General features: G+C 46.1%; 1 protein-coding gene across 1 annotated transcript in view; it reads right to left on the reverse strand.

The window, feature by feature from the left end:
* LOC143986903 (uncharacterized) overlaps window positions 1-25,039 on the reverse strand; it is a 1,023,878-nt gene that overhangs the window by 204,915 nt on the left and 793,924 nt on the right. The window contains exon 9 of the mRNA XM_077485310.1: window positions 17,527-17,584. Coding sequence (XP_077341436.1) covers window positions 17,527-17,584 — 58 coding nt within the window. The remainder of the gene's footprint in view (window positions 1-17,526; window positions 17,585-25,039) is intronic.

Consider the following 25,039-nt stretch of genomic DNA (forward strand, 5'->3'; position numbering starts at 1 on the left):
CATATATACACTCCTCTGGATAGGATCTGATATCTATATGACACCTCTTGTGGCTCTGTGATAGGCTAATGGTGGAGGTGTACCTCTATTTTATGTACACACCCCATTTGAGCAAATTTACAGTGGCGCCGAACCACTTTTTATAAATAACCTCCTCTGTTACTGGATAATGTCCCAGAATTCAAAGCACTGCTCACCTCTCTCTGGTGACTTCTAGAACCTTCTTTTTATTTCTCTATTCTATCAGGGAGGGAGGTGTAGGCAATGTGATGGTCATATGATCTTCAGACTTCACAGGAGGAAAACTCTAGTTCTAAAAACAAAAAGTAAAATCAATTGATAGTCTGAGAATCCTTCTCACCATTCAGGTCTCCAATTTATTAAAGCCCCACCTAAGGCTGATGTATAATTTATAATTTACCCATAAAGGACCCCCACAGGGAGGATGCCAACGGTCCGCCCACATCCTAAGAGCATCAGAAGAAAAAGTCAGATGGAGGGACATTGGGAGGAGAAGCTGTGAGGCCAGTGTGATGTCATAGGACATATAGACTCTGGATGGAGGGACATTGGGAGGAGGAGCTGTGAGGTCAGTGTGATGTCATAGGACATATAGACTCTGGATGGAGGGACATTGGGAGGAGGAGCTGTGAGGTCAGTGTGATGTCATAGGACATATAGACTCTGGATGGAGGGACATTGGGAAGAGGAGCTGTGAGGTCAGTGTGATGTCATAGAACATATAGACTCTGGATGGAGGGACATTGGGAGGAGGAGCTGTGAGGTCAGTGGGATGTCATAGGACATATAGACTCTGGATGGAAGGACATTGGGAGGAGGAGCTGTGAGGTCAGTGTGATGTCATAGGACATATAAATTCTGGATGGAGGGACATTGGGAGGAGGAGCTGTGAGGTCAGTGTGATGTCATAGGACATATAGACTCTGGATGGAGGGACATTTGAATGGGGAGATTTGAGGGGCCCTCTTTATGAGGCTCCTGTGCAAACCAAATCATTGTTCCTGGGTGCGTCCTTCCTCTCCTAAACTGAAGAGTGAACTTTGACCTTTACCATAGAGAAATCATCCAGGAATGTGTGAAAGTAAGTTCTCATGTGATCAGGTGAAGTGCGGAGGAACGGAGTGTAAATAGCAGATAATTTTCTCCAGAGCTCCTAAAGGTGGGGATGGATTTTGCTGAATGCTGGTGCCAAGTTTCCACCCCCCAGGATCACTGCAGGTGTGGAGAAAAGCTGTGTTAGCCCTTGTACACACGGTCGGACATTCCGATGGAAAATGTCCGATCGGACCGCGTTGTCGGATAATCCGACTGTGTGTGGGCTCCATCGGACTGTTTTCATCGGAATATCCGATGGACAAAGTTTTAGAGCTGGGTTTAAAACTTTCCGACAACATGATCCGATTGGACTTTGTCCAATTGTGTGTAGAGAATTCCGATCGGACAAAGTGCCACGCATGCTCAGATCAAATAGACCAATAGTCTAGACCAAAGCTATTGGCTACTAGCCTGAACGTAGTCCCGTCATAAGGAAATAACGTCATCACGTTACGTACGATCAGATTTTCAGACAACTTTGTCCGACCGTGTGTATGCAACACCAGTTTCGGACAAAATCCGTCGGACGAAATCCAACGGATTTTGTTGTCGGAATGCCTGACCGTGTGTACAAGGGCTAAGAGGATATGGAGGGGAGATGAGGAGGAGATCCAGGAATCAGGATAAAAGTCAGGACAAGCAACAGATGAGCACATCCAAGAGATGAAGCCAGGGTCACTACACAGAAAATCAATCCAAGGAAACAACAGGCAGGACGATGAATAGCAAGAAGGAGCTCAGAGACAAATGAGAATATTGCTCAGCCAATGGGAGATTATCTCAGCATGACTTACATAATGAAGGAGATGAGGGGGAGGGGAAGATATCACTTATGGTGACCAGAGACATGCTGGTTCAGCAGGAATCGGTCACATTTCCATCCATGTGTGGTCACTGCCGGATAAAAGTCACTCCATCAGCGGCTGCAGCCAATAGCTTCATCACTGATCTGTGTATTCTGAGAGCGGAGGAGCGCCACCCATTGTCAGAATACAATAGTGCAGCGGGGAGGATTCCCCCATCCCCCTCCAATGTGTGGATGGGGGAATCACTTCAGTTTTTTCCTCTCATCCCGCTAGGGTGATCACATTTCCAAACTGCCATTCAGGGACAGCCGCCCCCCCCCGATGATTTTTGATATTTTTTTGCCGATTGATGGGCCAGGGGGCATATGAAATTATGAAATCAGCGGGCCCGTGTGGAAGATCAAAAGTGGGCCCTAGGCATCAAGAAGAAGAACAATATGGCACGTAAAGCATGTTGTGGTGAACAGTGGTCTTAAATTGTGCTAAATATTGGGTTAAAGGGGGTATTGTTAAAGAGAGTGAGATGACTTATACAGTGCAGAATGTGGTAATGTTAAATAGGGAATGCAGAGTGTATGGTGGGGGGTAATATGTACAGGAGAGGAGTGCAGAGTGCATGGTCAGGGGTAGTTGGTGGAGAGAGGAGAAGGAGGAGTGCAATACTACCCCCTCATAGTCTGTAAGACACTGCTATACCACCTTGGTGGTGGGGCACTCTGAAGGATGAAAGGGGGCACTCTGTTGGAAGTAAAGGGGCACTCTGGAGACACTAAGAGGGTACCCTGGAGGTTGTAAGGGGAGGTGTAAGGGGGCACTCTGGCGGTACTAACTTAGTCAGAGCCCTTACATCCTCTGGGGTGTGCCTTACATTCTCCTGAGTGCCCCCCTTATATCCTCCTCCAAAATGTCCCCTTACATCCTAATCCAGAGTGGTCAGGGGGGCCACCATGTAGTCAGGGGGACCGTGGGATGGACAGGGGGACAGTGGGATGGACAGGGGGACAGTGGGATAGACAGGGGACAGAGAGATGGACAGGGGGACAGTGCAATGCACAGGGGGACCGTGGGATGCACAGGGGGACCGTGGGATGCACAGGGGGACAGTGGGATGGGCAGGGGGACAGTGCAATGCACAGGGGGACCGTGGGATGCACAGGGGGACAGAGGCATACACAGGAGGACACTTACCCATACAGATCTGTCTCTGATTGCCCCCCCGACCTCTCGGTTCTCACTTCTTCCTTTCCAGTAGGCTGTTCCCTGAAGCCTGCGCTCTCCCTGCCGGACTGTTCTTCCTCCTCACTATGCTGGAGCAAGGCAAGCGTCCCCTCCACACCCCCTGTCTGCCATGTCAGACAGTGAGAAGAGAATCCATGGGGCTGCACTGGAAACTACACTTCTCAGCGTGCAGGCAGGCTGGATCCATACCAGCAGTAAGTATGGCTCTGTCTGGTGGTCACTCTGGTGTGGTGTCTGTAGCGGCTGGCTGCGCTCTCTCTTTTAGGGCAAAGGGGCGCTGCTCAGTCATAACCTGTAGGGTGCGGGTGCCCACTGACTGCCCACGTGTCAGCCCTCAGCCGACATCATGTGACTGGTTGCTAGACACGGGATGGCCCTACTAGCCTAGCAACCAGTCATTCAGTTAGGCATATGATGTGTGTTGTTACAGTGTGTATATTTATAAGGGTGGCGGACTGGCGACAGTGGCGGTGTGTTTTCTTTTTCATTCCGGGACACTGTATTGTCCCGGAATGAAGGTGCCCGGGACACGGGACAAAAATCTCAAATAAGGGACAATCCCGGACAATCCGGGACATGTGGGCACCCTACATCCTGCTGGCTGAATGATAAAACTGAACCATGTATGGCCAGCTTTGGAAGGAAGATATATTCATCATCAACTGATCCCCTGAAGGGGTTAATCTACATGTTACCTCATTTGCCACCAGATCCAGCAATGTTTCCTCTCTACGTCCTTCCAAATGGAATGTCCTGTGTACATGACATCACTTCCTGTCTTTACTTGACATCACTTCCTGTCTGTATTCCATAGAGTCTTCCTATCTGGGTAGAAGTCAGATCACTGCTTTCTGGAGCTCAGAGGAACTGCAGCCCCGAGAAATGTCTAGTAGTATGAACACGGCCTTGTGCTGTGTGTGTATGTACTGTATATCCTTCCCCTTTCTCGCCTCCCTGAGTGTGTATGAAGAGGCGGAGCTCTGAGTGTGTATGAAGAGGCGGAGCCCTGAGTGTGTATGAAGAGGTGGAGCTCCTGCTGGAACAGCGGTCGGAGGAGGAGTCTAGGAGGGAGACTGACAGAAAGCGCAGCAGACTTGCAGGAGTGAGTGAGGAGGATCCGGTTCCTTTGCCATCGGAGGTGAGGTGAGTGTGAAGGATGTTGGTGACTCTGATAGATGAAAAGCTGGGAGTCATATTACTCTGGTGAGTGGGGAAGCACCACTAAGGCGGCGCCCTCACCATCACGTGTGTAAGAGGTGGAAGAAGGCGTGGCACAGTTTGGAGCACAAAGAAATTTACACCTTATCAACTTTTCATTGATTGGTGGATTTTTTTTTTTTTTTTTTTAATCAGGTTCATTGAAATAGATGCAAAGTGGAAGCAGTGGACTTGCAGAGAACACTATATTGAGCACAATATTGTATGATTACATTATTTGTTTCACAGGTTTCTATTTTAATATACCAGCAAACATTATGAGAGTAAAGAGGTAGGTGCAAAGTGGAAGCAGTGGATCTGCAGGGAACAGCATATTGAGCACAAAGCACTTTATGTTGTATATGAATTTGCACATGTATCAGTTTACTTCATTTATTGATAAACACTATAAGATCAGTGAAGTAGGTGTAAAGTGGAAGCAGTAGATCTGCAGAGAATATTATTTGAGCCCCTAGCACTTTATATATGAATGTCTCCACATATTTTAGTGTATTTGTGATGATTTATGTGCACACACAATAGGACAGCGCTGTGACACATAATGCTCTTTTAGTTGATAAAGGGAACACTTACCTTTGTTACAGCAGCAGTCCGGTATAAGTTATTTCTGTAGGTATTTGAGTTGTTACACATAGCGCAGGTTTTATTCTATTTATATTGGTGACATAATTGTCCAAATCTGGGGATCAGGAGCCATTTCCACCCTTTACTCTCGGCTGGGGCTCTTTGTATCCATATAACAGATGTTCTACATGACTAAATCTGACATCAATTTTACTGCAAAATCAAAGGGGCCAAAATGTCTCCCCCCGAGCAGAAATATGTTTCTATTCCCCTTGGTGGGAGTGGAGATGACCCCATCTATAAGGATATACAGTACATACATACAGCACAAGGCCGTGTTCACACTGTGAGCTGTTTCTGAAATTCCTCTGAGCTCCACAAGGTGGTGATCATCTCACTTCTACCAAGACAGAAAGTCTCTATGGAAGACAGGAAGTGATGTCAGGTACTGACAGGAAGTTCCAGGTGAGAGGTGAGTCAGGAGGAAGTAGAGAGACGACATTGCTGGAAGACGCAGCAGAGGAGGTAATAAGATCTTATTTTCTATTTACACCCAGTAACCCCCCGTCATGTCCGTCCTCTTCCTTCATAGTCACTGTGATGTCTTTTATCTCCAGCAGATGATGATACACGCATATATAGTGTGGAGGGCTAGATTAACCCCTTCAGGGGGATCAGTTGATGATGAATATATCTTCCTTCCAAATCTGGCCATACATGGTTCAGTTTTATCGTTCATCCAGCGGGATGAGAGGAAAAAACTGAAGTGATTCCCCCATCCACACATTGGAGGGGGATGGGGGAATCCTCCCCGCTGCACTATTGTATTCTGACAATGGGGGCGCTCCTCCACTCTCAGAATACACCGATCAGTGATGAAGCTATTGGCTGCAGCCGCTGATGGAGTGACTTTTATCCAGCAGTGAAGACACATGGATGGAAATGTGACCAATCCCTGCTGAACCAGCTGAATTTCCATGTCTCTATGGTCACCATAAGTGACTTCCTCCCCTCCCCCTCATCTCCTTCATTATGTAAGTCATGCTGAGATCATCTCCCATTGGCTGAGCAATATTCTCATTTGTCTCTGAGCTCCTTCTTGCTATTCCTCGTCCTGCCTGTTATTTCCATGGATTGATTTTCTGTGTAGTGACCCCGGCTTCATCTCTTGGATGTGCTCATCTGTTGCTTGTCCTGACCTTTATCCTGATTCCTGGATCTCCTCCTCATCTCACACCCAACATAGAGAATGGAATTTGTGATCCAGGAGGCCACATTTTACGAGACTCCCGGACCCCAAGAATCACAGTGAACACTAAACTGTCCAGATTAAATATTTTCCCACTGGGGACCATAGTGCTTAACCACTTCAGCCCAAAAGGATTTACCCCCTTAATGACCAGGCCATTTTTTGCGATTCGACATCGCGTCACTTTAACTGACAATTGCGCGGTCGTGCGACGTTATACCCAAACAAAATTGACAACCTCTTTTCCCCACAAATAGAACTTTCTTTTGGTGGTATTTGATCACCTCTGCACCTTTTTTTTTCGCGAAGAGTGACAATTTTGAAAAAAAAACAAAACAAATTTTCTTTTACTTTTTGCTATAATACATATCCCAAAAAAATATAAAAAACAAATGTATTTCTCAGTTTAGGCCGATATGTATTCTTCTAAATATTTTTGGTAAAAAAATTTTTGCAACAGGCGTATATTGATTGGTTTGTGCGAAAGTTATCGCATCTACAAAATAGGGGATAGATTTCGGGACCTTTTACTACTAATGGCGGCGATCTGCGATTTTTAAGGAGACTGCGACATTGCGGTGGACAAATCTGACCACAAATGACACTTTTTGGGGAGCAGTGACATTACCACATTGATCAAAGCTATAAAAATGTACTGATCAGTGTAAAAAACGACACTGGCAGGGAAGGGGTTAACACCAGGAGGTGATCAAGGGGTTAATATAAAGCGCCTTGAGGCGATTCAGTTTGCTTTGTGCGCTATACAAATCATTCATTCATATAAAGTGTATAATAACAATCTAAAGTGCAACAATTATAACAAATAAAAATGATAATAAAATAACCACCACACACATTTTACACAGATCTTTTCTTATACGGGCGGTACAGTGGTGTAGTGGGTAGCGCTCTCGCCTAGCAGTAAAAGTTGCTGTAGTGTCGCTGGTTTGAATCCCAACCTCGACACTACCTGACGGCAGTTTGCATGTTCTCCCTGTGCTGGCGTGGGTTTCCTCCCACACTCCAAAGACATGTTGGTAGACAGGTGCATCGTCAATACATTTGTTTCGTATTAAAATGAATTTGTAATTCGTGTCTGAAATTCAATTTGGATTGGTACGAAATACAAATTTTCATTTAACGAATGTTCGTCATGATGAATTTATCATTATGAGGGGCTCCCACCATCCCTGTGCTGACTTCCTGGGTTTTTTAACTTCATCAAATCTAATAATCGTAATTAACGAACATTCTTATTTTGTCCGATTCTGAATCTCGACAGTATCGACGGTACCAGTCTCCCACTCCTATATTAAAAAAAGGTCATTTTCCCAACCCCCACTCAGCAGAAGAAGAAAACCTCTGATTGGTCACCAAAACACCAGTCACATTTCCATTGTAACAGAATTTGGATCCGAAATTCGTAAATAAAATTTTGTATTACGTACAAAATTCGGAAGCATAGCAATTTGTATTTCGGATCCTCCCGAATGTACACATTTAATTTTTTTCCGATTCGTAGAAAACTAATCGCACATGTCTACATGTTGTTAGGTAATGAGATGCTGTCTATAAAATTAATCAAACCTCAAATTTGGTTGGGATTTTTAAGGCAATGTAAAAAATTTACTAGTTGTATATAAAAAATATTTTTTTATTATGAATACAAAAAGAAGAAAACATTACTGTTGTATATACAAAGAAAGTCCATAATATGACAATGTTGCGTTGGCATACAGTAAAGCATAAAACAATACCACATGCAAAAGTTTATGCGACAAAGCGAGCGGCTATTTCTCCTACGCGTTTCGAAAAGTATATGTAAATAGTTTCTTCTTCAGGGAAGCCACTATCTGTGAACACATAACACACAATAAATATATCGAAAATACATTTACAAAATAACATAATAACATTCAACCTCAATGCTTGACTACTCACATGTTTGTTTTTAACATCAAAAGGACATTTCTCTTTCTTGGCACCGCCCAAAACAAAAAAGACGGACCAACGAGGAAAAATAATAATAATGATGATGATCTGCTGAATTGTCACCGCACTACAAAGCCCAGGAGTCTGGAAGACTCAACAATAGATGGGAACAAAATAGATTCTTTAGTACATGTCCAATGGCTCATCAAGTGAGAAAACCCACGTTATATGAGCCCTCGATAATCAGGAGGTCTTAAGGCAGAGAAAAAACCAAAGAATATTTTAATTTTTACTCCCATCTTATCACTTTTCTTTAAAGAGAGAGATCACTCAATTATTGCTTACCGCATTATTAGAGTCCAACATTCGTAAACCAAGTTCCTTCGTTTTCCTGCCAATACAATCAAATCCTGAAAATCCTAAGGACATGTGAAAGATTCCCACCTGTTAGGGCTTCTGGTGTTTGCCTTAAATAGCCCAGGTCTGATTAATTGGCGCCAAAGAGTCCTCCAATCAAAACGATAACTCCTCCTAACTACTAATAAACTCCCTTAATAGGAGGTCTTACTTGAAAACTATTCCAATCACAAGGCACCCTCATTGCCCAAATAACAGCGTCATCACTGTTGTTGTGTACACATCCGGTGCGCCAACCACAACCGGAACCCGAGATAGCGCCAACCGGAAGTAGCACGATCCTCAACCGGATCCGGAAGTGGTGCTCATCCAAGACCTCCAGACGTGACGACATCTCCGCAACCGGAAATGACGATGTCACACATCAGACGGCTTAGACGGATGCCACAAGAAAACCAAATGAGGAGATGGCGGCGTCATCAGCAAGGAGACGGCACCGCTTATCTCCCCTACATAGATAGAACAATACCTGAAAGGGCAAAGAAGAGAGAATAGACCATCCATCGCTTGGTACATTTAGATCTTTTTTAAACTCATTTTGTTCCATTGAAAATGATTACCACATTTAAAGAGACCCTTCCTCAATCAAGTTGTTTTAATGGGCATATGGATATTTAATCCAAGAAGGGTGGCAAATTTAATCACAAACAAATCCCTAATGTATTTATCAGGTGTGCTATGCCACCCAAGGCAAGAACTAAAACCACCGACACAGGAAAAAATTGGATAAGTCTCAGACAACCACATAAGGGGCCGACTAAGAACGAATCCAAAGCCAATACAACAACTCCCAATCAGGAATGGATGGGGAAAAGAAAAAAAAAACCCATAACCTCTCCTCTATGGAGTCATGTAAATGGGCACACCTGTGCCGGGAGTGTGGTGACAGCAGATCCTATCTATAAGAATTATGCCCTGTTACACCCATGTGTTAGCAGTGTCAAATGTTGTTCACAAAGAATGGGTACAAATATATTTCATATGGAAAACCCATTGTAATAAAATGCAAATAAATAAAATAGAATAACCTTCAAAAAAAAAAAAAGGGGGGGAAACATGAAAAGGAAACTCAATTACCTCTACATCTCTACACCAATTCATTAGTCAGTTTTTCCCGAAACATAGCCATCCAGAAATGGCCTAAAACTTTCTGTTTCATTAAGGCCTGGGGGGGTTGTAGCTTCTAAAGACCTAATCCAGCGCATTTCGCGCTGCAAGAGTATTTTGTTCCAATCCCCTCCTCTAAGTGGTATATGTACTCGATCCACAACAGTGAAATTCACAGCAGGCATTCTGTAGGCATGAGCTTTTGCTACATGTCTATCCAGTGGAAGATATAAATTGCAGATCCTCATACTAGACAGATGTTTACTTATACGTTGGCCAAATTCTTGTTTGGTCTTCCAATATAGAAAGCACCACACTCACATTGAAAAAGATAGACTACACAGCTCGTTTTGCAATTAGCAAAATGTTTTAACCGAAAATTCTCACCATTCGGTAACTTAAAAGTTGTACGTTGCCTTATGAATTCACAGAAAGAACAGGACCCACATGGGTAGGTCCCCCAGGTTTTGCATGGATCTAAACATTGACTTCCTTTGGACTCACTTTGTGTCAATGAGTCTCCAATGGAGCCAGCCTTCCGAAAAGTAATTTGAGGTTTTGGGGTGATAACGGTAGACAAAACTGGGTCCTCCGTTAACACCGACCAATATTTAGTGAGAATTTATTTTTATTTTTTCATTTTCATTCGAGAACCGTAATATTAATCTAGTTTTATTGTCAGCCTTATTAGATTTCTTTTTTCCAAACAACAACACTTGTCTATCTTGGCTCTTAACACGGTTAAAAGCCTTTTTCAGACCAGTTTTAGTATAGTCTCTTGATAGTAATCTCCTACTCAGTTCATCTGCCTCCTCCTGGAAAGCTTCTTCAGTTGTACAATTTTGTTTTATTCGTAACAGTTGACTGTATGAATTCATTATTTTCTAATCTAACCAAAGTACTTGAAAAAAAGTCAGCCCTACACTGGCATATACAGTCCTCAGAACGATACATCCAAGAAAACATTAATCCGATTGGTTTGAGAATTCAGATATTCCCCATTCTCAGCCATATTTCTAATGAGCTGAAGAAGAATTGGGAATCTCACTTGAATGATTACTCAAAAAAAATCTGATGATTTTATTACAAAAAGAGTATAAACAGCAATTTCCGGTTGCGGAGATGTCGTCACGTCCTGAGGTCTTGGGTGAGCACCACTTCTGGTTCCGCTTGAGGATGGCGCTACTTCCGGTTCCGGTTGTGGTTTGCGCTATCTCGGGTTCCGGTTGTGGTTGGCACACCGGATGTTTTGAGGTTTGACTAATTTTATCTACTATTCAGGGATGATGGCAATTACATGCAATAGCATATGAGTCTAAAAATATTCTTTATTAGATGCTGTCTAAATTGGTCCTAGTGTACGAATGTGAGTTAGGGACCTTAGATTGTAAGCTCCTTGAGGGTAGGGACCGATGTGAATGTACAATGTATATGTAAAGGGCTGTGTAAATTGATGGCGCTATATAAGTACCTTAAGTAATAATAATAAATAATAGTGCAGCGCAGTATAACCTATATATCATTGTTTGAAACACCAATAAATAAAATGGAAATAACTAAATGCAATATCCCCTACAGTGTATTCTTATATACGTAATTAAAAGCACAGTGCAAGCAGTCCATATATATAAGATTTCATGTGTTATATAACATCAGTGTTGATAGAGAACTCGTTTATATCAAACAGTGTGTGAGACCATCCCCCGCCGTGCTCATCCGTCCTCACTGGGACCAGTATCAAGTGCACACCACCACCAGACACATTTAGTGTGTGAGACCATCCCCCGCTGCAGGGCCGCCTTATTGCATGTGCATGCTGTTCATTTGCCCGGGGGCCCCACCTGTCCAATGACTCCAGCCAGGGCCAGGCTGGCCTACCGGGATACCGAGAAATTTCCCAGTAGGCCATCTGCCTTGGGGCCGCTTTGAGTTGCTGCTACAGCGCACCGCTTTTTCCATCTCTCCTCCTCCTGTGTTTTACGGAGCTGGCTGGGTCTGTGTTCGGCGGCCGCACTGTAACAAGGTCCCACCTCCCTAGACCAACTCGTGTAATAGTAGATTGAATCAGTGTTCCGCCTATCACACGAGCTGGTCTAGGGGGGCTGGACCTTGTTACAGCACGGCCACCAAACACAGACCCAGCCAGCTCCATGATAAACAGGAGGAGATGCCCGCTGTGTGTGTGTGTGTTACCAGGCAATGGCGAGTCTGTATTAATTGGCACAGTGATGCTGCATTCATGGGCACAGTGAGGCTGCAATGGTGAGTACAGTAAGGCTGCATTCATGGGTACAGTGAGGCTGTAATGATGGGCACAGTGATGCTGCAATGGTGGGTACAGTGAGGCTGCATTCATGGGTACAGTGATGCTGCAATGATGGAAACAGTGATGCTGCAATGGTGGACACAGTGAGGCTGCATTCACGGGCACAGTGAGGCTGCAATGGCGGGCACAGTGAGGCTGCAATGGCGGGCACAGTGAGGCTGCAATGGTGGGTACAGTGAGGCTGCATTCATGGGCACAGTGATGCTGCAATGATGGGCACAGTGATGCTGCAATGGTGGGCACAGTGAGGCTGCATTCACGGGCACAGTGAGGCTGCAATGGTGGGCACAGTGAGGCTGCAATGGTGGGCACAGTGAGGCTGCATTCAACTCAAATAATGGTCACTCTTTTGCTCCTTCACAATCTCTCTCATCCACGCCCAAAACAGCCGATCCTCCTACGCTCTCACCACTGGGTGCTTGTGCTGATAACTTCACATAGATTTCTTTCAGGAAACTCTCTCCTTCTCTCTCCGCCTACAGCTCAGCTCTGCTTCTCTCAAATCCGTTATTGACATGTAATCACAAACATAGACTCCATAGTGCTCTCTGCTTGTTACTTTATGAATACAGCCCCAAAACAGGCACACTTACAAGATCAAAGATTTAAAACAGCATATGTCTTAACTATGTTCCCTCAGCGTGTTCTAACTGTAGTGGGGATTAGCTACCAGTGACATGACAGAAATCACTTTTCCTGATCACTGGATGCAATATATCGCTGACATGTCACTAGGCCTTCTTTACATTCTGCCTGTGTACAAGGCAATCACGGGTCACCGGCAGAGATTAATCCACCCGACCCGCGGACACGCTCCCACAATGTGCAGGAACGACGATTTGCTCAGGAGAGCCACTTTGCCGCCGTATAACTGTGGAGATCGGTCGGCAACTAGTTAAATACATACTGACCTTCATATTACCTCCTGATATCCTCATCCCATTATTGTACAACCAATCCAGATAATTCTCTGTTATAAATGCTATCTGTCTACAGGGAAACCTTCATAAATGACGGCACCAATGAGGATGGAGGAGGACCGAAGTCACATAACTGAGAAGATACTAAACCTCACCCTGGAGATCATCTACCTGCTGACCGGAGAGGTGAGGAGGATTCTGGGAGGTCACATGACATCACTCTTATCTCTAGTAATAAAACACAGACCTGACCGGAGAGGTGAGGAGGATTCTGGGAGGTCACATGACATCACTCTTATCTCTATTAATAAAACACAGACCTGACCGGAGAGGTGAGGAGGATTCTGGGATTCTAACATGATGTTCCTATTGGTTCCTCAATACAGAGATTTCCTCTTGTGAAGTCCGGTGATCATATGACCATCACAGTGCCTCCATGTGACTCCCTAAAACCTGAGAGACACAACATGGAGAAGATTCTAGAAGTCACCAAGAAGATGATGGAGCTGCTGACAGGAGAGGTGAGGAGGATTCTGGGAATTCTGGGACATTATCCAGTAACAGACAAGGGATGTGTCTGGATGGTGACTATCATTGTGTGTGTCAGGTTCCTATAAGGTGTCAGGATGTCACTGTCTATTTCTCCATGGAGGAGTGGGAGTATTTAGAAGGACACAAGGATCTCTACAAGGACGTCATGATGGACAATCAGCCGCCCCTCACATCACCGGGTAAGAGGAGACTTTATTGTAAAGGAGAGAGCAGTACGGAGGCTCCACCTAGATCCCCCATCATCTGATAAACACATAGAAACAATGTATTCAGTCAGTGTGTGTGTTTCCTACAGATAGATCCAGTAATGGGAACCCGCCAGAGAGATGTCCCCGTCCTCTGTATTCCTGGGATTGCACACAGAAAGGTCACACCATCCCCCATAATCATCAGGTAGATGAGGAACAATCACTGTTAGTATCATTAGGATCTGTACATTATCTACATTGTTACCATTGATGTCATTTTTATTATATATTCAGAGTGGAAACCTGAGAGATTCTAAAATTGAGGTTAAAGAAGAGATAAAAGAGGAGGATGATGAGGATGGGGTGATGGAGGAGTCTCTAAAAGAACACAGAGATCTGTACCAGGACACCATGGTGGAGTCATCCAGCTACAGAAACCCACCAAAGAGATGTCCCCGTCCTCTGTATTCCCGGGATTCCACACAGGAAGGTCACACCATCCCCCACCATCATCAGGTAGATGAGGAACAATTATTGGTAGTTCTGATTTATACACAGCATGATTGTTACAATGAATGTTTTATTATATATTCAGAGTGGAAACCTCAGGGATGATAATATTGATGTTAAAGAAGAGTATAAAGAGGAGGATGAGGAGTATGGAGTGATGGAGGAGTTTTCAGAAGGACACAAGGATATGATGGAGCCACCAAATACCAGGAACCCACCAGAGAGATGTCCCCGTCCTCTGTATTCCCGGGATTCCACACAGGAAGATCACACCATCCCCCACTGTTACAAGGTTGGTGGGACGGAGATTATAAAACACACTTATAGAGACAATGTGTATATTTTCTATGTGATGTCACAAAAATAAATCTTCTATCTTACAGATGATATTCTCTCTCATTTTCTTGGTTTAGAGTGGAGATCCAATCGATATAGAATTTGAGGTGAAATCAGAAGAAGAAGAGAGGTATGTGAGGGATGATCAGCAGTCTATGGAGGAGGATGGAATAACGGGGACATTTATAGAGGAGGACACTCCTACAGAGATCAGCACAGGTGGGTCATTAACACTAAATCCATTCCTCCACCCATACTGCTCACTGATTGGTCCAGAGTAGGGCGGGGGCTGGGTGATATCAGCCTGTAATCCCCTAGTCACTTTCCTGAGCTGTGTTCCCCGTCCTGTATTCCTGGATTTCTCTCCGATAATCTTCCTTCTCTGTGCTGCCGACACAATTTATGTATCTAGACTGGATTTATGGAGATTCTGGGGATCAGATGGCAGAAAAATGTTCATTTTCCCCATAGATGTTACTAGATCTAGGCATCTGGGGTATGTGTTTTGGGTCTTCTGCCCCATACCCGGGTATGACAAGATCTCTGACAGAACAATCCCCCCAGGATTACTTGTTCTGTTGTCTGCTGGCTGTGCCGGGTGGAGGGATATGTCTGTATAGTCTCAGACCCAAGTCACTGAGTGCAGTCTCAGGAGATGGGAGGCAGCGGTGTGGGACCTCTGCAACTTGTCTCATGTAAACATTTCATCTTCCACTGATTACTGAATACCAATATTATGAGTCCTGACCCTTACACTGTATACTTTATATTGTACATTACATACTCCTGACCCCTGCACTATATAGTCTGTTGTACATTACATACTCCTGACCCCTGCACTATATACTCTATGTTGTACATTACATCATTCTGATACTAAATAGTCCTATCTGTTGTATCTTATACAATATGTTGTACATTACATAGTCCTGACTTCTGCTCGTTCCCCTCCCCCCACTGCTATATATACACATAATATGTATTCTCTTTTGTTACACCCATTTCCTACCAGCTGGACATTTTATATCGGATGATGTGATTGGAGCACAGCAGGAACCAATCAGCTCATGTCTAGTAATAATCTTTGTATTTTTTTTAGTAGATGGACGGGAGATGAGGAAAACCTCAGAGGATTGTCTCACTTTGTCTCCAGACTGTGAAGTAGAAGATGAGGACATCACACAGTATAGTCCAGGAGAAAACCCGACTACCTCAAATGTCCATCTGGCACCACACAGTGTAGATGGACCATCGTATTCCTCTTATCCTGAGGAACCTCAGACTGTGAGGGACGGGGCCGTCCTTCCAACAGAGAAGAGCTTTTCTTGTACTGAGTGTGGGAAGTGTTTCAGTTCTAAATACCATCTTAATGTGCATATAAGATCTCATACAGGAGAGAAGCCGTATTCCTGTCCTGAGTGTGGGAAATGTTTTACACAGAAGTCCAGTCTTTCCATACATGAGAGATCTCACACGGGGGAGAAGCCGTATTCCTGTCCTGAGTGTGGGAAATGTTTTTCACTGAAGTCCAATCTTTCCACACATCAGAGATCTCACACGGGGGAGAAGCCGTATTCCTGTCCTGAGTGCGGGAAATGTTTTTCAGTGAAGTCCCGTCTTTCCATACATCAGAGATCTCACACGGGGGAAAAGCCGTATTCCTGTCCTGAGTGTGGAAAATGTTTTTCAGAGAAGTCCAGTCTTTCCGCACATCAGAGATCTCACACAGGGGAGAAGCCGCATTCCTGTCCTGAGTGCGGGAAATGTTTTTCAGAGAAGTCTGATCTGTACAGACATCAGAGATCTCACACCGGGGAGAAGCCGTATTCCTGTCCTGAGTGTGGAAAATGTTTTTCAGAGAAGTCCAGTCTTTCCGCACATCAGAGATCTCACACAGGGGAGAAGCTGCATTCCTGTCCTGAGTGTGGAAAATGTTTTTCAGAGAAGTCCAGTCTTTCCACACATCAGAGATCTCACACGGGGGAGAAGCCGTATTCCTGTCCTGAGTGCGGGAAATGTTTTTCAGTGAAGTCCCGTCTTTCCATACATCAGAGATCTCACACGGGGGAAAAGATGTATTCTTGTCCTGAGTGTGGAAAATGTTTTTCAGAGAAGTCCAGTCTTTCTGCACATCAGAGATCTCACACAGGGGAGAAGTCGCATTCCTGTCTTGAGTGCGGGAAATGTTTTTCAGAGAAGTCCGATCTTTACAGACATCAGAGATCTCACACAGGGGAGAAGCTGTATTCCTGTCCTGAGTGAGGGAATTGTTCCTCACTGAAGTCCTGTCTTCCTGTACATCAGGGATCCCACACAACCCTCGAGGTGTATTAGGCCTTGAGTGTGGGAAATGTCTTCTATATGAATGTTGCTGGACATCACAGCTCTCATGTGGGGAAGAAGCACACCCTGATATACACCTCAGATATACTCCATGGCTGATCTTCATCATGGAAGAAACAGTTGATAAGGAGATCAGAGATCACCAAAGACATGGATGAAGTGTTGTACCGTGTCGGCCATTGATAGCAGGAGAAAAATAAAAATGGAGTCATTTCCTCTCATCCATTTTGTAGCTTTTCTAAATATTTAAATAAAATAGTTAAATGAATGTTGCACGCATTCCTCCCACTGTGAGGTCATTTCTTTGTAATTCTAAAAACATTTTATTAGAAAAGAGTGCAGTTGTTGTGACATTTATAAAGGAAATGTTACCAAAGCAGCACACAGACCCCCCTGAGGTTCTTCTGTGTATTTGGGGGTCTTTGGAGGGTCGGTTTGCCGCTTAAAAAAAAAGAAGCCGGCAATAAAATGTCATTTTCTGTAAATTTAAACCAATTAATTTTTCCTTTGTAAAATGTCAAATTTTCTGGAGCCCATCCAACAGAAAAAATGAAAAACTGTATAGAGTCCCCAAAATATATACCAGACCCTTTGCTCTCCTTCCCCCCCCCCTTTCCCTCTCTCCTCCCTCCTTTTTCTCTTCCTCCCTTTCCTTTCCCCCTTTCTCTCTAACCCCAAACCCCTTCCCCCTGTTTTTCTTTACCTTTTTCTCTGCATCTTTTCTATTGAAGTCGCTGGATTGTATATTATTCTTATTCCATCTTTATCAACCAATTAATATAGATACACGTCCATTGATTGCACATCCCCCGCAGCCATTGGGAGGAGAACCTTGGTGGTGCTCTGACCTCGGCTGAGGCTTTGGGTACTGGGGAAGCAACATCTCCCCTCGCTTTTTTCCACCTTGTTTAATTTCTTCCATTGAATGTAATGTTTTATATATGTAATTCAATTGTTTTGATACATAGTGCGTAATAATTACTTGCCGATTTTTCCCCTGACGAAGCGGTATAAAGACCGCAAAACATGTTGAGAACTATATCCATGGAAACCCACCATATCTTGAGCCTCCTGGTTTGGAAACATGTATGCTGGTGACTAGTGATGGCCGAACGGTTCGCCCGGCGGTCGTTTCGCGGCGAATTTCCGACTTTCGCCGTCCGCGGGTTCGAACGCCTTTTTCCGTCGTTCGCCCCGGCGGACTTACGTGTTTAATGTATACAAGAACTTTAACCTTTCGTGACACGTTTATCATGTGTTACAGGACAACCAATTGAGACATGACAGCTCATGGACACTTGGACATTCCCCCTAACCTATAAATACACCCGATCCGGTGGCCATTTTACATTCTTTCTTCTGTCACTGTAGGGAAAGGATCCTGTGTGGAGTAGGGACAGAGAAAACGCTAGCTATTTGGTACACAAAAGTTCTTTTCAGGACTGGTATAGGTGTTAGGTCAGCAGCCTGAGTTTCTTTTGTCAGTTTAGATAAAGGGACAGAGCGCTGTATGCTGCTATTTTAGGGACAGCTCAGCCAGATTAGTCTTTCTTCATCATCATCATCATCATCATCATTAGCTGTTACTATCAGGTCCACAAAAGAGCTGTTCCAGCTAATCGTTCCAGCCTACTCTTTTTTGCCAATTTGTATAGGGACAGGCAGGAAGCAGTGTGTCAGGCAGTGAGGATAATTTTAAAGACTTGCTGTTACTATTAGTTCCACAAAGGTTCTTTTCAGGACTGGTATCAGTGGTACGGTAATAGGCTTGTACACGTATAATATTCTTTCTTCCAAATATAGAAAGAATATTATACTTGACTGCTGCCCTTCTGCTGCAGTCTGCTAATCATTCACAACTCACTTGTTCCACAAAGCTCTTTATCAGGACTGGTAACTTGGTCTGTCTAGGGTGCTACGGTACATAGGCTTGGGTGCGGTACAGTCTGCTGTTCTGTAAGGACCGCTATCGGTCCACAATACATAGGGTTGCCGTGCACTACTGCTGACCGCTGCCCTATACTGCAGCAGTCCTTCATTGGTATAGGGACTGACGTACAGTCTGCTAATCACTAACACACAACCTGCTTGGTCCACAAAAGTTCTTATAAGGACTGGTAACTTGGTATAGGGTGCTACGGTACATAGGCCTGAGTGCGTTACAGTCTGCTGTTCTGTAAGGACCGCTATCGGTCCACAATACATAGGGTTGCCGTGCACTACTGCTGACCGCTGCCCTATACTGCAGCAGTCCTTCAGCGGTATAGGGACTGACGCACAGTCTGCTAAACACTAACACACAACCTGCTTGGTCCACAAAAGTTTTTATAAGGACTGGTAACTTGGTATAGGGTGCTACGGTACATAGGCCTGAGTGCAGTACAGTCTGCTGTTCTGTAAGGACCGCTATCGGTCCACAATACATAGGGTTGCCGTGCACTACTGCTGACCGCTGCCCTATACTGCAGCAGTCCTTCATTGGTATAGGGACTGACGTACAGTCTGCTAATCACTAACACACAACCTGCTTGGTCCACAAAAGTTCTTATAAGGACTGGTAACTTGGTATAGGGTGCTACGGTACATAGGCCTGAGTGCGTTACAGTCTGCTGTTCTGTAAGGACCGCTATCGGTCCACAATACATAGGGTTGCCGTGCACTACTGCTGACCGCTGCCCTATACTGCAGCAGTCCTTCATTGGTATAGGGACTGACGTACAGTCTGCTAATCACTAACACACAACCTGCTTGTTCCACAAAAGTTCTTATAAGGACTGGTAACTTGGTATAGGGTGCTACGGTACATAGGCTTGAGTGCGGTACAGTCTGCTGTTCTGTAAGGACCGCTATCGGTCCACAATAGATAGGGTTGACGTGCACCACTGCTGACCGCTGCCCTATACTGCAGCAGTCCTTCAGCGGTATAGGGACTGACGTACAGTCTGCTAAACACTAATACACAACCTGCTTGGTCCACAAAAGTTCTTATAAGGACTGGTAACTTGGTATAGGGTGCTACGGTACATAGGCTTGAGTGCGGTACAGTCTGCTGTTCTGTAAGGACCGCTATCGGTCCACAATAGATAGGGTTGACGTGCACCACTGCTGACCGCTGCCCTATACTGCAGCAGTCCTTCAGCGGTATAGGGACTGACGCACAGTCTGCTAAACACTAACACACAACCTGCTTGGTCCACAAAAGTTTTTATAAGGACTGGTAACTTGGTATAGGGTGCTACGGTACATAGGCCTGAGTGCGTTACAGTCTGCTGTTCTGTAAGGACCGCTATCGGTCCACAATACATAGGGTTGCCGTGCACTACTGCTGACCGCTGCCCTATACTGCAGCAGTCCTTCATTGGTATAGGGACTGACGTACAGTCTGCTAATCACTAACACACAACCTGCTTGGTCCACAAAAGTTCTTATAAGGACTGGTAACTTGGTATAGGGTGCTACGGTACATAGGCCTGAGTGCGTTACAGTCTGCTGTTCTGTAAGGACCGCTATCGGTCCACAATACATAGGGTTGCCGTGCACTACTGCTGACCGCTGCCCTATACTGCAGCAGTCCTTCAGCGGTATAGGGACTGACGCACAGTCTGCTAAACACTAACACACAACCTGCTTGGTCCACAAAAGTTCTTATAAGGACTGGTAACTTGGTATAGGGTGCTACGGTACATAGGCCTGAGTGCAGTACAGTCTGCTGTTCTGTAAGGACCGCTATCGGTCCACAATACATAGGGTTGCCGTGCACTACTGCTGACCGCTGCCCTATACTGCAGCAGTCCTTCATTGGTATAGGGACTGACGTACAGTCTGCTAATCACTAACACACAACCTGCTTGTTCCACAAAAGTTCTTATAAGGACTGGTAACTTGGTATAGGGTGCTACGGTACATAGGCTTGAGTGCGGTACAGTCTGCTGTTCTGTAAGGACCGCTATCGGTCCACAATAGATAGGGTTGACGTGCACCACTGCTGACCGCTGCCCTATACTGCAGCAGTCCTTCAGCGGTATAGGGACTGACGTACAGTCTGCTAAACACTAATACACAACCTGCTTGGTCCACAAAAGTTCTTATAAGGACTGGTAACTTGGTATAGGGTGCTACGGTACATAGGCTTGAGTGCGGTACAGTCTGCTGTTCTGTAAGGACCGCTATCGGTCCACAATAGATAGGGTTGACGTGCACCACTGCTGACCGCTGCCCTATACTGCAGCAGTCCTTCAGCGGTATAGGGACTGACGCACAGTCTGCTAAACACTAACACACAACCTGCTTGGTCCACAAAAGTTTTTATAAGGACTGGTAACTTGGTATAGGGTGCTACGGTACATAGGCCTGAGTGCGTTACAGTCTGCTGTTCTGTAAGGACCGCTATCGGTCCACAATACATAGGGTTGCCGTGCACTACTGCTGACCGCTGCCCTATACTGCAGCAGTCCTTCATTGGTATAGGGACTGACGTACAGTCTGCTAATCACTAACACACAACCTGCTTGGTCCACAAAAGTTCTTATAAGGACTGGTAACTTGGTATAGGGTGCTACGGTACATAGGCCTGAGTGCGTTACAGTCTGCTGTTCTGTAAGGACCGCTATCGGTCCACAATACATAGGGTTGCCGTGCACTACTGCTGACCGCTGCCCTATACTGCAGCAGTCCTTCAGCGGTATAGGGACTGACGCACAGTCTGCTAAACACTAACACACAACCTGCTTGGTCCACAAAAGTTCTTATAAGGACTGGTAACTTGGTATAGGGTGCTACGGTACATAGGCTTGAGTGCGGTACAGTCTGCTGTTCTGTAAGGACCGCTATCGGTCCACAATAGATAGGGTTGACGTGCACCACTGCTGACCGCTGCCCTATACTGCAGCAGTCCTTCAGCGGTATAGGGACTGACGTACAGTCTGCTAAACACTAATACACAACCTGCTTGGTCCACAAAAGTTCTTATAAGGACTGGTAACTTGGTATAGGGTGCTACGGTACATAGGCTTGAGTGCGGTACAGTCTGCTGTTCTGTAAGGACCGCTATAGGTCCACAATAGATAGGGTTGACGTGCACCACTGCTGACCGCTCACCTATACTGCAGCAGTCCTTCAGCGGTATAGGGACTAAGAGTTTTGTCACAGGGTCATTTAAAAAATGACATGCAGAGGAAGAGGCAGGCCCTTCCGCAGGGGTGGTAGGGGTAGGGCAGGAGCAACAGGCTTGAGCCAAAGTGGGAAGTTGCAGAAGGTGCGTTCAATTACTTTAAAGGATGCACCAGACTTGGTTGAGTGGCTCGCTCAGCCTTACTCTTCTGCACCCTCCTCATCCTCTCGATCTGCACCCTCTTCTTCACTCTCTGCTATGTGCACCCCCAAAGACACTACCACCAACAACACGACCACCACCACCACCACCACATACCTTCCGCTTGAGTCACTGGAATTATTTTCCGATCCATATCAAGAGGACATTTCTGATGCGCAGCCACTCTTGGTATTGGATCAGGAAGAGGAGGTAGCAACAAGCGCTACTCAGCAGTCTGACGCCAGTACCCAGATCAGCCCAAGGAGGAGGTTGGTCCCCGGTGTTGCTGCCTACTCTACTTATAGCGGTGGGGAAGGTGACGTTGATGATGACGTGTCTAGTGATGTCACGTGGGTGCCCACAAGAGAGGAAGAGGAGGGGAGTTCAGAGGGAGATATGGACCAGCAGATAGGGAGGAGAAGCAGCAATGACTTACATTGCACAGCAGGGACAAAGCAGACTGCAAATGTATCAGGAGCGAGTCATCGACCATGTACGGTCACATCTGGCGCTCCCAGGACACCGGCACATGGCTCCGCAGTGTGGGCTTTTTTTAACGTGTCCGCTGCTGACAATAGCGTTGCCATCTGCAATCTTTGCAGTCAACGCGTTAGTCGCGGTAAGCCCAATACTCACCTAGGGACGACCGCCTTAAGAAGGCACATGAGCAGCCATCACCGAGCCCAGTGGGAGCAACGGAACACACAAAGCCACACTGCAGGCTCTCACCGTCCAGCCTCGTCTTCTACTTCTCCTTCTCCTCTCTCCTCACAATTGTCCTCCACTCCACCTTCCATCACGCCAAGCTCACATTTTTCTGCAAAAAGGCAGGCTTCCGTGGGCCTAATGTTTGAGCGTAAAAAAATGATGACGCCGGATAACCCTCTTGCCCAACGGTTGGCGGCTGGCTTGTCAGAACTCATAGCCCGCCAACTACTGCCATATAAACTGGTGGACTCGGAGGCCTTTCGCAAATTTGTGGCCATTGGAACACCACAATGGAAGGTCCCAGGAAGGAAGTATTTCTCAGAGAAGGGCATCCCAGAGCTATATGGCCATGTTCAGCGGCAAGTGAATGTATCTCTGGCACACAGTGTCGGTGCCAAGATACATCTGACCACAGACACGTGGTCTAGCAAACACGGGCAGGGAAGGTATATCAGTTTTACTGCCCACTGGGTGAACCTTCTGACGGCCGTCAAGCATGTAACCCGTGGCACCCGTGTAGATTTGGTTTTACCGCCACGGATTGCATGCAGGCCTGACTCTTCTTCTCCTCCTCCTACTCCATCCTCCTCCCTCTCCTCCTCAGCTGCCTCCTCCTTTTCCGCTGCTAGCGTCTCTTCCACTGCACCGCCCAAGCTCCCCAGAACCTATTCCACATGCCAGGTGAGACGTTGCCATGCCGTGCTGCGTCTGTTGTGCCTGGAAGCAAAGAGCCACACTGGCCCGGCACTCCTTTCAGCTTTGCGTTCACAGGCAGATGAGTGGCTAACACCGCTCAATTTGACAGTTGGTAAAGTGGTGTGTGACAACGGTGCCAATCTGCTTAGCGCATTGAAACAGGGCAAAATCACGCACGTGCCGTGCATGGCACACGTCTTAAACTTGGTCGTGCAGCGATTCCTTGTCAAATACCCTGGGGTCCAGGACATCTTGCGGCAGGCAAGGAAAATCTCGGCCCATTTCAGAAGATCTTACACGGCCATGGCTCGCCTTGCTGACATTCAGCGGCGACACCATCTGCCGGTCAGACGTCTTATTTGCGATTGCCCGACGCGATGGAACTCAACCTTCTATATGCTTGATAGGCTGCTCCAGCAGAAACGTGCAGTTAACGTCTACCTGTATGAACTCTGCGAAAGAAACGGTTCTGGGGAGCTGGGTTTTTTTTCACCGCGCCAGTGGCTGCTCATGCGCGACACATGCAGACTTCTGCGGCCATTTGAGGAGATCACCAAACTGGTCAGTCGCAGCCATGGCGCCATCAGTGACATGGTACCTTATGCCTTCTTTCTGGAGCGTGCATTGCGTCGTGTCATTGATCAGGCTGTGGAGGAGCAGGAGCGGGAAGATGAGGAAGTCGCAATGCTGGATGAATTCCCAGGGGGGGCTACTCTATCTGAGACAAGTCAACAACAGGAGTCTGATGAGGAGTCAGAGGAGGATGGTGCCGGGGCGGATGAGCAGGAGCAAGAAGAGCATGCTTTAAACCTTTCTGGGATCCCTGTTGTGCGAGGATGGGGAGAGGAGAATGAAGAGGACGACATTATCCTGGATGATGAGCAGGAGCCAGGCCACCACACCGCTTCCACTTTAGTGCAAATGGGGGCCTTCATGCTCCAGTGTTTTAATAGGGACCCCCGTATAAAAAGCATGAGGGTCAAGGACCAGTACTGGGTGGCAACGTACTTAGACCCCCGGTACAAACACAAAATGGCGGAAATGTTACCGCCGTCGCAGAGGGCTGTCAGAATGCAGCACTTCCAGGCCTTGCTTCGAGAAATGCTGCATTCTGCTTTTGCGTGCGCTGGCAGAGGAGCAATTCCCACTCCCAGAGAAGGATTTGCGGGTACCAATCCAACAGCGCCTGCAAGAAGAGGCCGGTTTGAAGATGTGTTGGTGACTTCGGATATGAGGTCATTCTTTCAGCCGACCCATCGACAGGTGTCATCCGGATCCAGCATCAGGGAACGCCTAGACCGTCAGGTGTCCGACTACATTGGGTTAACGGCCGATGTGGACGCTCTGAGGAGTGATGAACCCCTAGACTACTGGGTGGGCAGGCTTGACCTCTGGCCAGAGCTTGCCCAATTTGCAATCGAACTGTTGGCTTGCCCCTCATCCAGTGTCCTGTCCGAAAGGACGTTCAGCGCAGCAGGGGGGATTGTGACCGATAAGCGTA

The sequence above is a fragment of the Lithobates pipiens genome, unplaced genomic scaffold, assembly GCF_037356315.1.
Source record: "Lithobates pipiens isolate NorthernLeopardFrog02 unplaced genomic scaffold, aLitPip1_a1.2 Scaffold_18, whole genome shotgun sequence".
Classification (NCBI taxonomy): Eukaryota; Metazoa; Chordata; class Amphibia; order Anura; family Ranidae; genus Lithobates; species Lithobates pipiens.